The 16,014-nt window shown below is 40.1% G+C and overlaps 2 protein-coding genes across 15 annotated transcripts in view; one reads left to right on the top strand and one right to left on the bottom strand.

Moving 5' to 3' along the window:
• The window catches only part of LOC106609245 (forkhead box protein P2), a 118,661-nt gene extending 112,651 nt beyond the window's left edge, over positions 1-6,010 (bottom strand). For 7 of the 14 annotated variants that reach the window (XM_014207810.3, XM_014207814.3, XM_082977640.1 and 4 more), the window contains exon 1: positions 5,616-6,008. The gene's annotated coding sequence lies outside the window, so the exon portion shown is untranslated. Of the gene's footprint in view, positions 1-5,615 lie in introns of all 14 variants that reach the window. The other 7 variants (XM_082977641.1, XM_082977639.1, XM_082977643.1 and 4 more) reach the window with 3 other exon arrangements.
• Positions 6,011-8,698: 2,688 nt separating this feature from the next.
• Positions 8,699-14,970, top strand: LOC106609244 (uncharacterized). Its single transcript, XM_014207806.3, has 4 exons — positions 8,699-9,709; positions 10,287-10,339; positions 10,420-10,523; positions 11,027-14,970. Exons 1-4 carry the CDS (start codon positions 8,940-8,942, stop codon positions 14,075-14,077), a joined length of 3,978 nt encoding a protein of 1,325 aa, XP_014063281.1. The 5' UTR covers positions 8,699-8,939; the 3' UTR covers positions 14,078-14,970.
• Positions 14,971-16,014: the final 1,044 nt, after the last annotated feature.

The following is a 16,014-nucleotide window of genomic DNA, read 5'->3' as shown; positions in this document are numbered from 1 at the left end:
AGTGGCTGAATGAAGGCTCATGGCCCTGTCGTCCAGGGAAACCCTACAAGCCACACAGTAGCCCGTAATTACTCTCAACCAATCCCCTCTGTTCTAACCAGAGCACTGCGTCAGCATCTCACATCATCATGTCCAAGTCCATCCCTCTGAAATGACAGGAAATAAAACTATGGCGCTATGACAAAAGGACTAGGCCTACTGTCCAAGTACAAGTTTGAGGAAACTCTATAGCGGGCAAAATGTTGGTATGAAGTGTTACTAATAGCTAGCTAGTAAATAGCTTATAAGCTTGTAATGTCACCTCTGTGTTATACATTGGCAAGTCATTAAAGTATTCATACTATTAGAATGTGCTAATAGGACTCAGAGAAATTTATGATCTAATCAACTAGCCAACATGCAGTAGATATTATAATGTGGCCATGATATCAAAAACACAACAACAAATAGCTAGGCATATTTCAGAAAATTGCCTCCCTTTTATATCACTGTAAAATATCATAGCCAAGAATGTCATTTTTGTCCTTTAAAGTGTGTCCATGTATTTCTGAAAGACAAAAGCTGTAAAAGCCTTATTGTTTTTTTTCTCCCTGGCTGTTTTTATGTTGACGAGCCAGCGAGACAGAAGGAACAAACCTGAGACAGTCGTGACCCTGCCAGAGTGTTGTAACTTGTTCTAGAGCAACGCCGGCAGAAGGCAGCACCATATGCCCCCAGCCCCGAGCTTGATGCTCTTTCTGCAGCCTAATGTGCCTGTCAAAAAGCATTACCCTCACAAATCCTGTGTTTTTACAACATGTTTGAAATAAACAGTTTTTTTGCCATCTTTCTCTCTCCAACAGAATTGTCCACAGAGACACACAGCACCAATGAGAGGAAGGTCAGTGTTTGTTTGTGTTCCTGCTGTTTGAGCAGCACATGCCTGCTTCAAATCAATACTAGCCATTCCCTCCCTTTTTCCTAGAACTTCAACGAGGCCCAGATGTTTAAAAAGCCATGTTAATTTGACCAACAATATAATCAGATTGTAAGATGAAGCTAGCACTCAGATCTAGACATGACTTATTCCACAATTTTGTGAACGTGACCTGTTTCTCAATTAACCGTTTAACAATTGTAGAGTTAGGACAATAGCCCTGCTATTTCTCAATCTGTCTGATGTGAGTAGTTGTTTGCAGTGATACAGACAGGCTTGTGGCAGATTTCGCCTGAGTGATGGTGACCTTGCCATTCACTATGAGTGACCATCCATCTTTGATTCAGGGCAAGACCCTGCAACCAACACATTCTTTCACACCAGCCCAGTACACTGTCCCTTCTTTCTCCATCCAACCGTGACTTAAAGAAACGCAAACGCTGTCATTCCTTTACACTGCTGTGACCATAGCATAGAGCAGGGATGGGCAACTCCAGTCCTCGGGGGCCTGATTGGTGTCACACTTTTGCCCCAGCCCCAGCTAACACACCTGACTCCGATAATCAACAAATCATGATCTTCAGTTTAAAATGCAATTCGTTTAATCAGTTGTGTTTGCTAGGGATGGGGGAAAAAGTGTGACACCACTCCGGGCCACTGAGGACTGTCATCCCTGTCATGTAGAGTAAATAAGTGTTGGCTGCACAAAACAGGGGAAAATGTGAACAGGAAGTGATCCAAAACGATCAAATCTATTCTCGTTTGGCAATCAAACCACTAAAAGAGACATCGCACAATTTCATAGATAATGCAGGTTGAAACGCAGCAAGTGCACGTATTAGGTAGAACTAATGGCCTTTTAAAGGGTCAACCGGTGGATCAATTGTCAAGGTCTAGGTCATGATCAAGCATCTACTGCTAGGCCTTAGCCGATACAGCAGGACTGCATTGGTAGACTGCAATGGTAACAATGCTTTGTTGGTTAGTGGTAAAGCAAGTTTGTTTACATCAGTCACAGGTCTGGCTGCAGTTTGCAGGTTCTATTCTTTGTCAAAGTACAGGAGTCGTTATGAGGTTTTGGGAACCCGCTGAACCTGCAGTTCACATGTTTTTAGTCATTTGTTTGTAGTGCAACAACCCTGAGATCGTGGCATGGTGACGTACAAGGTGATATTTAGAAGCCTTGCTATCTTAGAAACATGGCATTTAGGACTGTTATACATAAATATAAATATTGGCAAGTGTTTCAAACTGACAAGTGAGAACGGTTATCAGCATCCCATCGTTCTAAAATGAGTCATAACGCAATGAGCAACGAGACACTCCTCCAAACTTGTCCGGAAAGTAAAATAAATGCTCAGCGTAAAAATAAACACGTCGGGGTTGAGACTTGTTTCAAAGACAACACTTAACACAGCCTTAAGTCTTGAGTCAGACTGCAATCTCAGTTTAATCCAGATCCCCTGACCCCACCCAAAACAGCTTTTCTTGGCCAAAAGTCACAGTGTTTCTTACCCACAACAGCAGAAAGTCCAGCTTATAGAAGTGACCCAGAGCGTAACTAAAAAAAGTCTGAGCTCTCTGCCTCTTAGTTACTGTGGCACACAAAACACCATTACCATTATGTGGATTATTACAGTGCCTGGGGGCCTCTTAAGCATGTTATATACTCTTTTATCTTAAGAAGTCAATCTCTTCTAGGCTGACAGCTAGCAGCATATGATCCAGGTAAACAAATACTTTTTCGCAGCACAAAAGTGCCATTAAAGGCCAAAACTGTCAAAACAAATTCCATTCTTACTGAAGGGAGGGAGGGAGGGAGAAAAAAAGACTTGATCACCTCTGGTTGCTTTAACTTGCATGGAGGTTGTCATGGAAACATTTCTATGGAGTTAACAGGATAAAAACAGAAAGCTTTCCAGTTTAATTGCCATTAGACTTAGAGAGCAGAGTTGACTTGCCCATACATTAAAACACAGACAGAGTACAGGGCTCATATATAGACAAATGCAACTATGGTGCTCCATCCTTTTGTTGTTTCTTTTTTTCCCCCAAAACAGAGCAACACCTCTAAGGTTAAGCAAGCAGACAGTTTTATTAAAAAAAACATGATGTTGGGTGGTGGTATGATACAAAAGCTAAGAGAGAGGCTGGAGTTCAGTTAAATGAAAAAGTAGGTATTTGTTTCAAAGTTGCTATGTAATAAATTAAAAATAAAACAATATGTACTTTATTTAAAACACAGACTGCACAACATGACATGTCCTTTGAATGATTTAAATGAAGACTCAATATACATGCAAAACAGAACAAGTCATCTACTATTTCTCAGTTAGTAGCATACATCATGCATTAACCTGTGTGACTGGTTGGCTGAAATCTTAAACTTAAAGGTGCAATATGCAGAAATCACTCCGCCATTTCTTGTTTGCTAAAATTCTAATAGTTCACCTAATTACAGCTTATGTGACAAAACAACAATGTATAGTGAAGATTGTAGAGAATCATTGTACCATCTAAACCACTGTGGAATATATTTTCAATAACCAAAAATATTGTATTTTCAGCTGTTTGAAGCTGGTGTACAAAACCGAAAGTAAAATATGCAAACGCGAACAGATCTACCGCTTTTTAGACTTGCTTTCAATGAGAATGACAGATCTAGAACTCAAATTTCTATGTGGTTTTTGTCAGGTTACCCAAAAAGTTATATATGGCAGCTTCAATTTTGATAAATGATTAAAAGGTATGATAAACGTATACTTATTAATCCTTGGAAGGACATTCATTTTCATATTACCATAATGTAGCAGCAAACCACAAAATGATAAATGCAGCAATCAGAAAATGGATGCAGAGTGGCACAATAATAAGTGCTGTGTGCTACTAATGCTGGCCAGATACCATTTGTCCACATTCAACCATATAGCCTTGACGCAGACAGCAGAGTGAAATATTAGGTTACTTTCCCAAATGTAAACTTCAACAACAAACTAAAAAGCACTGAAACAGGGCCTCAACAGCTACAGACTTATATAGTTCCTACCAGGCAATGATTACAGAGGTTCCAAACAAGGGGCTGATAGGGTATGGTCCTAAAATATTTCCCAACAGGCATTGAAGGGCAAAAGTGGAGTGATGAAACAGTGGAGCACACCTGCATTTCAGGCTGGGGAACACCTGTGCACCCACGGCTTGAACAAAAGGGTTCAGTCCTGTTAATGCCACCAGGGGTGAAAACTGATCCAAGGGCATGCGTAGGGGTGCAGCACCGAGGGAACCTTGTTAGCGTTTCTATAAGAAAAAAAGCTACACCTAGGCTATCGATTTAGGTGCAGTGCTAACTAAAGTAGTGAGGTGCTTTAGTGTTTTTAGGGAGGCCCATAACCGATGTGTCGAAACCCATCGTCCAAACTACAAGTCCATCACGCTCATTAAGAACTATGAGGATAATGCTGAAACTGGTCTCTCGTTTTATACCTGGACTATGAAGATATGGAATATGCTGTAGCTAGGAATGGAGCGAGAATGTAAACGGTAAGGTGTTAACCATTGATCTTCATCATTATCCCCATCAACAACTAGCTATACTATTATACATTTGCTTTCATTTTAAGCATTGGTAGTCTGAGCAGCAACAGTAGTAATGTAGTAGTAACTGTAGTGTAAAAGGAACAGCAGATAATAGTAATATAGTAAAGTAAGTTACTGTAGTAGTACTATAGTAGTATTAGGCATAGGTGATGATAATCGTAAGAATTGTGGCACAACTGATAACGACACTACAAAAATGTCTCATTACCACAGATAGTAAACTAGATTGCAATACATTATTATCAATGAATCAGTTATAATAGCATAACTTTTAGTTTTAGAGAAAATACTTTCCCAATAATTGCATATTAATATGATAGTGGTGAATGCTGTACTTTCCAAATTATAATTGGAACAATGGCCAAAAATAAATGTATCTGCATTTCAAACTTTGATTGTTACATTTAAATGAGAATACTTTGAGATTCCATTCCAGTGAATAAATGTGACTATGACTATTACGTACATTTTTTTATTAATTCGCCTAACCTATAGGATATTTTATGAGTAGATCAAAAACATCAGAATACGTTAATGCATCTCTGAATTGGTAGGCTACTTTCAACTGGTTGCCTACAACTATTCTATCTGACTTTTCAACCTACGCAAAAATGTTGTTCATAACGTTTTATTGTTTTTAAGTGCTAATGGAAATACGTAGGTCCATCTTTGATATACTGAAATGAAAGATGCATAGGATACATTGTTGCATATCGGCTTCAGCGAGTCAGTGGTCATCTATAGAAGAGTTCTATCCTCCCTATTGGCTGCACACGCCGGACAGTGTTGCGTGAGGGTCCTTGGCAACGAAAAAGCACAGCCGACTATTGGGTGACGTACACGACAAGAAACAAACATGAAATATGTTTTATATATATATATATATATATATATATATATATATATATATATATATATATATATATATATATATATATACACACCCATATGCAATATATAGTTGTTGGGATGATTTGAAGTTGTTCACAATCATCCGCACAAACTATGGCTTCATAAATTCAGTTAGTAGACAGCAATAATCGATAAAGAGAATCAGTGAAACTCAAGAGGGTGGAAAGAAATAAACACTTTGGTTCAAACTTACCAAAACGCAGCGTTATTTCCTATAGGAAAACAAGAGCCTCCAGGTGAGAAGAAGTCGGTGTACGTTCAGCTTCAAGAAATCTTCACACGTGACTGTACAAGTAACCATAAAGCAGAAAAAATGAACAACAAGCCGTAGAGTAAATAAAAGCTAAAATATTCCTCCGTTGGCTCTGCACTCAGAGATACAAGCGTTGTCTTGCGCTCCTGCTGTCTTCAGTCAATGCTGCTGTTATTACTAATGTAACAGAAAAAGCAGTACACTGAGTCCTGTTTGAATGCTCTCGCATGACGCGTAATGCGAAGAAGTAGCTTGTTTTTGCAATGCGATTCAATACATCAAGATGTATTCCACGAACTATTTTGGACTAGCTTATTAGAATGCAGCCCCAGGGGAGGCACTTACCCGGAGTTGAATCTTGTTATTTTTCGGAGTCCTACGACCCCATGTGACGTCATGTCCACCTGCTATGTAAACAAAAAACTATTTGCAAGTTATATGTATGTTCCTTTTTGGAAGTCAAAGATAAGCAGACAGTCCCATTTCCATATAAATCGTGTTCCAGATGAAGCCAGCTCCGAGATCTATACAGTTGGCCACTGGAGAAAGACAATAGTGTGAAAAATGAAATATTTTAATATCCTAATAAGGTGTAATCTATTCTAAAATAAACATATGCATTGCTACTTGTAGACTAACCTACTGATCTTAAACAGATATGAATCAATGTGAGCATCAACACGGATGTTTATTTGGAAGGTATGTGCACACCATGGAAATAAATTATGTAGACAACAAACAGCAATTACTAAAACGTTTAGTGCACATTTACTAACTAATCAGTCCCAAATAAGGGTGTATATTGGTAATGTCAGTGCAAAGAAAATGCATTAGCAAAAATATATAGCCTAACGGTTTGTTATAATATTTTTGTTCATTTAACTCTTTTGAAAGGAGAATTTATATAGGCCCACTGTTTACTAGATTTTCATGTGCAGAATAAACATGTTAAAATAGGCTATGATTCATGATGAGATTAGACAAACACACAAACTCATCAGAATAAGCTATACATATATTGTTGGAATGTAAATGGTGACGACGTTTGATCGTTTGATCTATTGATGTGTGATCAATATACTTAATAGTCATCTTTGTGCCATTGCAGTTTGATCAGTCTTGTTTGTAAACATTTCAAATTGGACCAGTGCTAGACATCAATATATTAAGAAATATCTTAATGTTTTAAACCTTTATAAATGTTAAAGCTATTTGCTATAACGCATTGTCTGCTCCTCACTGCAATGAACCTACATTGACCGGTGTGGACCGGAGAAATTGACGTTCAAGGTCTGACCTGCTGTACGTTACGTTTATTTACTCTCCCTATAGATAAAATATTGGGTGAAAATTGTTTATTTTTACCTATACAGGAAAAACACATTTTCCTTAATGCACGTATATATATTTTAAATTATAAAGTCGGCGTAATGAAACTGAAACAAATTTGTATTGATTAAAAGCTTGATTGAAATCATTTGCATCCGTTTTTATGTGTAAAAAGAAGGTACATTAATTTCAATGTGACGTTCAAACCTCTGCTTTGTTTAAATGTCAGGGATATGCTTTTAGTATTTTATTGTTCCGTTTTGTTATGCACAAAAAATGAACAATACTCTTACTTTAAAAACAAATATTACATATCATTGTCAAACGTGTAAACAATTTCAAACTTGCAATTCACACCAGTTAATCTGCATGTGCAGATATGAGAAATATATAAAAGGGAATAGTGTACATTCAAAATGATATAAATTCATTTAGATTTTATAAACGGTATCAACGATTAAGATTAAAATCTTTAAATTGTTTAAAATACAATATATTTTTCGTAAAAGATCCAATTCCATGACATTTTTGAAGATTCTAAGTGAGATTGAGCATTCCATCATAATTTCTATAAATAGGAGGAAAGAACATTTTGGATGTCATAAAGTATAACAAAAAAAAACCGTATACATTTATGTGTGGAAAATGGTACTTTGCTCCCACCTACTGGTAATGTAGTGTATTCCATTCACACAGGTCACAGGTATGTACTGCATGTCTTATAATAGGAGAGTAAATGTGTGTTGTTTATCTAGCTATTATTGACTTTACCTAACCTAATGCATTTGATGATGTTGAAATGCATATAAGCGATAAAAAGTAATATATGTTGAGGTCAGACATGGTGTGCTGAATAGATGACCTCATGCCGTATCAAAGTACTTGGGCATGGATGAAATCCGCTTTGGTCATACACTGCCATCTACTGATCTGATTATTCAGTACAGTAAATATCATACTCATGTCAGTTTCATCACATTTTATGTAGAAATACCAATGCACTGTTTTGTTGTAATGTTGAAAACAAAACCTGCAAATTCAAGACTAAAAAAATCCATCTAGCCCCAGTAAGAACCTTGCACAAAGAATCCATTGAGAGTGAAACCGGTCTACATACCTGGGCTGTATTGTATAACTAGGCCTACAGCCTGTTGAAAGGGGTATGTTAGATTTACAGGTATACTTACATCTCCTATCTGACAAGATTCAAGGAAGGAAAATGTCATTTTACAAAGTAGATGTTACTCTTACATCACAATCAGAGAGGTGATTGTTTGAGAGCCAGGGAGAGCTTGGCTACTGTACAGTAATTTACCCTGAATTTGCTTTATTTTCTAAGTCCTATCTCCTTGTCCTCACTAACCTGAGACTTGGGGAATTATAGTAGCACGATGGCAAGAGGGTATAGGACAGATCAGGAATCCATTGTTGAGGATTGAGACTTGGCACTGGCTCCACTTTTGATCCATGACTGGAGGACTTTATCGACACTTGCAAGTGACCTGCACGCAACATTTGCGGTCTGAGGAACCATAAACACCGTCCACCGTCGGTAATTAAAAGCAAATTCATCTCATTCTGTCATTTAATATATCTGCACAGATGAGTTCAATATACATTTTTGCCTCTGTCTTAAATTTGTTATATTGTTTTTGTTATTACTGGTATATTTCTTTATTGCAACAGATATGAGAGACGTTATGTTGGGACAGATGGCTGCAGGGGCCAGACTAGCATATTATATGAGACCTATTAATAGGCCTGGCTTACACCACAATATTCAGCTGTAACTGGACCCCATATGTCAAGTCACGTCCTCTCGAGTGTCGTCACAGCGAGGGGCACTCTGGTTCTGTCCTCCCTTCCCAATGTAGACAGACAGCCAGCCCACTGTTGTCTGCAGACGATCCAAGGCCTCTCGGGCCCTCAAACTTCATGGAGGCTCCAGACACCAGAACCTGGGGCAGCAGGGATATTAAAGAGGGGGGAGTGAGGGAGGAAGAGGAGCGAGGAAGCCTCCCCCCACAGAAAAGCGCCATGGACGAGTTGGACGAGTCAGATGGTTCGGAGCCCGAGCCCCCGGCCGTCATCTGTAGGAAGGTGTCCTTTGCTGACGCCTTCGGTCTAGATCTGGTGTACGTCAAGGAGTTTGACAGTACAGACCCGACGGGGGCAGAGGTCGCTGACCCCCCAGACGCCGAGGTCAAAGTTAAAGAACCGGACGAGTATTTCCTGTCATCTTTGTTTACCGTGCCCTCGTCTCCGGAGGAACTCGAACAGAGACTCCAGGATCAGAAGCTGGAGCTGGAGAGCATTGAGTTACTTCCTGGCACCACCGTGCTCAGGGGTATTATCAGGGTGGTGAACCTGTGCTACAATAAATCCCTTTATATCCGGATGACTCTGGATTGCTGGAAGACCAGCTTTGACCTGCTGGCTGAGTATGTCCCGGGCTCCAGCGATGGAACAACGGACAGGTTTGCGTTCAGGCTTACCCTTGTGCCTCCCTTTGAGATGGAGGGCACCAAAGTGGAGTTCTGCCTCAGATACGAGACATCGGTGGGAACTTTTTGGGCAAACAACAGTGACATGAACTATGTGCTGTTCTGCCACAAAAAGGGAGGCAGAGACCTGATAGAGATGGAGCCTCAGCTAGAGGAAGTAAATAACTGGAGAGAGAAGAGAAGCTGTCTGAAAGTCAACAGGTGAGGAGTCATCCCGGCCCTATTCTTGTTCCCGCTGCTGACAGTAAACGGAACAAACACACTATTACTGAAGTATTAAAGAACTAAGTATTAATCACTATAGCATAGACTACAAACAAGTAGTAGTTCTGCCAGCAAATTGAGTAATAGCCTTAAAGCATATTATTATCTCTTAGTGAAATAGGAAAATATTTGATTATTAGTGTGACATATTTATATATATTTAAAAAAATGATGGATCACCACTTGTTGGATTGTTGGAGTTAGCTTTATCAGAGATTTCCATTGTGCTAGGCTACTGTATCAAATAGCTTCCCATGTGATCTAGTGTGAACTTCCCATGGGATCATGTGATCTTCCCATTGGATCTACTGTCACTCCATCTTTCCATTACGTCTGATATTGACTGGGGGAAAAAAACATGTTTCCTTTTTTTTTTTTTACTTTAGGACCAAAAGCTTAACAACCTCTGTGTTTTGATTCTTGAGGAACACTATTACTTTTTTTTTCTCCCCATAACAGTATTGTTTTGCCCCATAACACTTCATGTAATTTGATCTCTCCTCTGTGTTGACAGTAAGATGAACAGCGCTGAGGAGAACCCCGTGGAGACCACTACAGATGCTCCACGTATGTATCGCTCATATTATGTCTGTGAAATGTGAACACCATGCTTGTGGATCTGAGTCTGTGAACCATTTCTTTTCCAGATTCAGCCACACATAGAGCAGAGGGGGCTGCCAGGAAAACAGTGGACAACGCAGAGCATCTGCTCTCTAATTTGCATCATGAGGATTACCATCACAAACATTTGGTGAGGTCAATAATTTGTACTAAAGGGCTGACAAACATTTTGATATGTCCTGGCTGGGGTACTATGCTACTTTCTCATACACATTTTACAGAAAACAGTATTTAACACATTTCTCACCATAAAACACATATAGTTAATACATGTTTGAGCATTATTACCAACCATGCTCTTTCTGCAGTAAGGTATGTCTGTACTTCAGCTAGTTACGCGTGAGTCGGTGTAACCTACTGTACGTGAGGAGGCTGTGAGGCATTTTACATGATACTTGAGAGCATAACATACGTTATTTTATTGCAGTCATCAAAAAAAAAAATTGTATTGCACCCTAAATTCCAATCTCATTGCAATATTCTACAAAAGTTACATATTTGATTTATTGCAATAAGTTAAAATATGTTTTATATTAGTCCTTGTTAGATCAGATGTTAAAACACATTTTAGTGTAGGCAACTAAGTAAGTCCAAACCTAAATATGCCCTTTTCCTTCTCTTGTTGACTGACAGGGGGATAGTCAGAGGAGCAGACGAAGGGCGGCCCGTTCAGCACGAGTGCAGGAATGCTTTTCTCAGCGAGAGCAGGCGGCAAGACGGGAACACATTTCCAATGGGCTACCACATAATGGACTGGAGAAACCACCTTCACTGCCTGACATCAGAATCAAACCCCTAGGGGACAGCGCCTCCAGTCTCCTACGATTACGCCAGAAGAAACAAACCAATGATACCCCTCAAATAATGACATACCACCAGATACCCCTACTATCCCTGGACTGGGGCAAAGATAAAGTGTGGGCGGGGACTCCAGATGAGGATAACATCTGGATTAGAACGAGGACCACAACTCAGCTCACATCAGACAAGTCAGAGGACAATCTGGGAGAACAAACCTCTGTTTGTGATCTGTGGGAAGCCTTTCTCAATGGCACAGACTCCAAAGATACCACCAGTGTGCCAGAGTCTGAATGGCTACAGTCGGCAACTTCAGTTTGCCCGTCAATTGAAACGGAGGATTTTGAGACTTCCTCAAAAGTTGAGAACCAACAGGAGGATGACTTGGACTCAAATACACGAAGATACACACACTGTGCAGTAGATGAACTGCCGTTGGGGGCTCACAATCATGTGATGCCTGTGGTCATTGCCAAGGAGCCACTGTCAAGCTCGGGTGTCACCGTCCCCAGAGACGACAAAGCGTTGGTTTATGATCCTTCCCAAAGGTCAGAGGCTATCCCTGTAACAGAAACTCTACAGGAATCCATTCCCTCGGGCGCTGCAAGGGTGGTCGGGGGCTCTGTTGACAGCACGGCTCAGTGCTACAAGCATGTGGAGGAGGGGAGAGGAAGAAAAGAGGAGCCTTTCACACCATATAAAGCAGAGCCGGTAACAAGCTCTGGGGAGACCGAGACAACAGATATGACAGCAATGGCAGAATCTCAGAATGCCAATACAGTAGATAGAATCTGGCAGGGAGAAAGGCAAGACAAGACGCTTTCTTCCGATGTGGAAGCAGAGGTTAAAGGCAATGTGCACAAAGCAGCTGATGATACTGTGACATTTAGGGAGACAGTCAGAGAAAAGACAGAGGATAAAACAAACACACAGAGCTATGGAGTGGAGGAGGGATTTACACAGGCCTACAAAGAGGATGAGCTATTCAGGCCGAACCAACCAGAGGAAAAAGAATTCACACAAGACCTTACAGAAGAAGATTTGCATAAACAGAGTCAAGCAGTGGAAGATGAATTCAGAATTAACCGAAGAGAGAAAATGTATTTAGAACTGAACCTAACAGAGTTTGAAGAATTCAGGCCGAGTCGAACATATGAAGATGAATTCAGGCTCAATCAAACAGAAAAAGAAGAATCATGCCTGAAACAAACACACAAAGAGGAACTCAGTCCAAACAAATCAGACGAAGTTGGAATCAGACCATTTAATACAGTGGAAGATGAATTAAAACCAAATCAATCAGAGGCAGAGAAATTCAGATCAAATCAAAAAGATAAAGAGGAATCTAGACTGAACCAAACATTCGATGATGAATTCAGCTGGAACCAAACTGAGGTAGAGGAATTAAGACCGAACAAAATTGAGATGGAAGAGGAATTCTCCCCAAGTCATCAAGGCGAAGAAGATGACAGACGGAGCGATACAGACAAAGAATTGCGCCTGAATCATAAAGATGAAGAGATAGACAGAGAGAACCGGACATTTGCTGAAAAATTCAGACCGAACCAAACACCCAATGAAGAATTCAGATCAAACGAATTAGAGGAATTCAGACTGAGTCAGTTTGATGAAGAACAGAGAGACAGAGAGAACCTAGAAGAGGTTGTAGAATTCAGATCCAACCAAACACACGAAGAGGGATTCTGGTCCAATAAAACGCAAGAAGAAGATATCTATCAGAGCTTAAATGAAGAGGAGCTATACAGAGACATTGATATGGATGAAGAATCATCAACACACAACCTAACAGAGCCTGAAGTATATAGGGAAAAGACCACAGGAGAAGTGGAAAAGACCGAAAATGTCATGCCCGAAATGTCCAGAAAGAGAGACACAGGACAGACACATGATGAAATCCGTTTCAAAACTCCAGTAAAGGAGCAAGTTGAGGACTTAACGGACGATACAGCAAACACTCGAAATGAGAGTGAGGACGTGTCAAGAGAAAAGGAAGAAGAGCATGAGGTGACAATGGAAAACGTTGAATGCCCAAGACAAGATGAAGATGGAAAGTCGTCAGAAGGGTCAAAAGAACTTATTATGGAGGATGATAAAGAATCATTTGAAAAAGAAGTTGAGTTAGGTGAAGATGAAGATGAATATTTCAGAGAACAGAAAGGTTTGAATGAGGAAATGTTAGAAGAGGTGTTATATTTGCAGTCGGTTGATAATAGTCCTTTAGCCGAACAAGACAATGAGAAGGAGGAGAAACTGTCAGATGTGCCTGAAGTCGTTCAAAATGTGCCGATCCATCAGACAAAACGTCTCACTAAGAAAGTGGTGACAGACATAGACTCCGAGGTAGATTCTCTCATGAAGGCACGTACAGTTCCCAATTTGACCTTTACACCGAGACAAGGCCTTAGCCAAACTACACCCAGTAGCATTGCAGAGCCCTCTATGGGAGATGTACCTCTTTCAAACAGAGGTACAACTGTCTCCTATCATTCATCGTCTCTAAGCACAAGATTTAACACAGTGGTCAGTGAAGGGAGTGAGTCAGGATTCAGTAAGGGGTCAACCCAAAACCCATCGTCATTAGGGGAGGATCAGGAGACCCTCAGCAGCCGTACGAGCCCTCCTCCCTCTGAGAAAGTGGAGGATGCTGCCAGCACCGTCTCGGCATGGTTGAGGGTGTTCTTTTCTCTCAGTAGCGCAACCAGAGCACTGGTCTATGCCCTTTTGGTTGCAGTGTTTGTCTTTACCACTCTTGTGTATAATTTCCCAGTGTGCTTTGGTCTCTACTTGTTTTCACTATATTGGTGGTGCTGTGTGGCAGATAGGCAACGTGTGACAGGGACTGACAGAATAGATGGAGAGAGGTGAAGTATTTGTGTGTAAAAAATAATAATATTGTGCACGTGCGCATGTGTGTGTATGATTTGGGTAACACTTTACATGAAGTTGCTCTTATACCTGTGTAGTAACACTGTCATTTCAACTGTAGCAACATTGTTGTTATTGTACATAGTACTTCAGTATTAGCTATTGTAATTATAATGCAGTTGTTAATACAATGTTGTTACCAGCGTAATGACAGTGTTACTACAGAGGTATGCGAGCAACTCAATATAAAGAGTTACAATGATTTGTTTTAGTTTGTTGGAGTGTTTTATGGGCCCAATATCAAAAGTGAAAATGTACCAAAGTATTAAAGGGGAATTAAATCCATTATTCCAATAAAGGACAAAAAGGGTCAGCTAAACCGAGTGGGGCATTGGAGTTTTGAAAGTGGAAGTTTCTTTTTTTTTAAATGTTTTTTTTTCTTCTCAACAATGATAACGTACGAGCTTCAAGAAAAAGCTTTCCAGATTTTCCTCAGCTCTAGAAGCTGACTAAAGATTGCCTCGCATAGTCATTGCTGCACAGTTGTTGAAATGTTTTCATTTAGACTAGCTGATATGTATAGTCATCATAACGCTCCTCTGTAGTGAACTTGAAATGTGTAAGTCACACATCCATGTTGGCAGCAGTTGACTGGGCTGGAGCATACTTTAGGCAGACATATATTACAACATCGCTGTGATCCTGGGAGATCACTGACTGTCCCCTATCTGACCTATCTTTCTCAGACTTGTAGCCTAAGGTCAAATGGACTGCACTTTTTCATAATTTAATCATTGTAAGGATTGGAGATGATGATGATGATGATGATGATGATGATATAAGTTGTGTGATTTCTGTGGCTTTGTCTTTCCATTAAAAGTCCTTGTATTTGACTTTGACAGACTACATTTTTCTGGCAAATTTTTTGCCTCCTTATGTTAGACATTGCATAAGTTTTCAGGAATTCCACTAAAGTTTCACAAAAACGTTTTCCTGAGTATTATTAATCATGATATGAAGAGACAGAAAGTACACTGCAATAGCTTCTTGTAAAGTGGTGGACGTGATATGCCTTCCGTTGCCCAAGTCCCCAAGTGCTTGCTGTCCTCAGACGAACCATAGTGGGTCGGTAGTGCTAAATCACAGGAGAGTTGGCAGGTGATGTACTGTAAGTGGGTTCATCATGACTTACTTGAGGGTTGGGTTTTGATTTCGAATAACGCTCACTTGCCCACTAACATGGGATACACAGCTGCGGTGATTGCGCTTTAACCAATCCTGCTGCAGGCACAATTCACACATTTTTTTTTACTTGAGACATACTGCACCAAACACCTTAGCTAGACGTAAGATTGTGTGAATAAGTCCTCCTCTTCAAAAACCTAAAAATGTATTACAGATTTTTTTTATTATCTTAGATTCATTCTGACTATTTTGAGGAAGTAATTCTGGCTTTGTTCCTATGGTGTCTCGTGGGGGACAAACATCAGGAACTGCCATATGGAACCACATCCCAAAGACTGAAATCGTGTCACGTGCAAGATTCCAATTCCGAATTCCCGAAATTTCAGATTCTGTCACATGCGGAATCGGTGTGTTCAGTCACTCTTTAAAATGCATGCAGGGCATGCACATACAATTAGGTATGCCTATTGTTGACTCCGTATTCCCATCATCCACCTTCGTGACCTCGTTTAATGAACTGATAAATCACACTGACATCCTTCAGAGTTCAGAAGGAAGTATTCTATGTGCAACTATGTGAATATAGGTGTGTGTGTGTGAGAGAGAGCGAGAGAGAAATAGAAAGAAAGAGAGGGAGAGAGTGTGAAAGATTTGTTTGTGTGTGTGTGTATGCATTAGTGCGTGTGCACGTACTCACCTTTGAGTGTTAGATAAAGCAGGGCTTTGACTGATACTCCAGTAAGGAGAGTCAC

This window comes from Salmo salar, chromosome 07, assembly GCF_965601325.2.
Source record: "Salmo salar chromosome 07, fSalSal1, whole genome shotgun sequence".
Classification (NCBI taxonomy): domain Eukaryota; kingdom Metazoa; phylum Chordata; class Actinopteri; order Salmoniformes; family Salmonidae; genus Salmo; species Salmo salar.
The sequence above is the reverse complement of the archived record's forward strand: the minus strand, read 5'-3'. Positions and strand labels throughout refer to the sequence as shown.

Bases quoted from the DNA above. Each gene is read 5' to 3' on its own strand.
- LOC106609244 (XM_014207806.3), top strand. From the start codon at position 8,940: ATGGAGGCTCCAGACACCAGAACCTGGGGCAGCAGGGATATTAAAGAG. The intron at 9,710-10,286 runs GTGAGGAGTCAT...CTGTGTTGACAG, and splicing joins AGCTGTCTGAAAGTCAACAG to TAAGATGAACAGCGCTGAGG. The intron at 10,340-10,419 runs GTATGTATCGCT...TTTCTTTTCCAG, and splicing joins GACCACTACAGATGCTCCAC to ATTCAGCCACACATAGAGCA.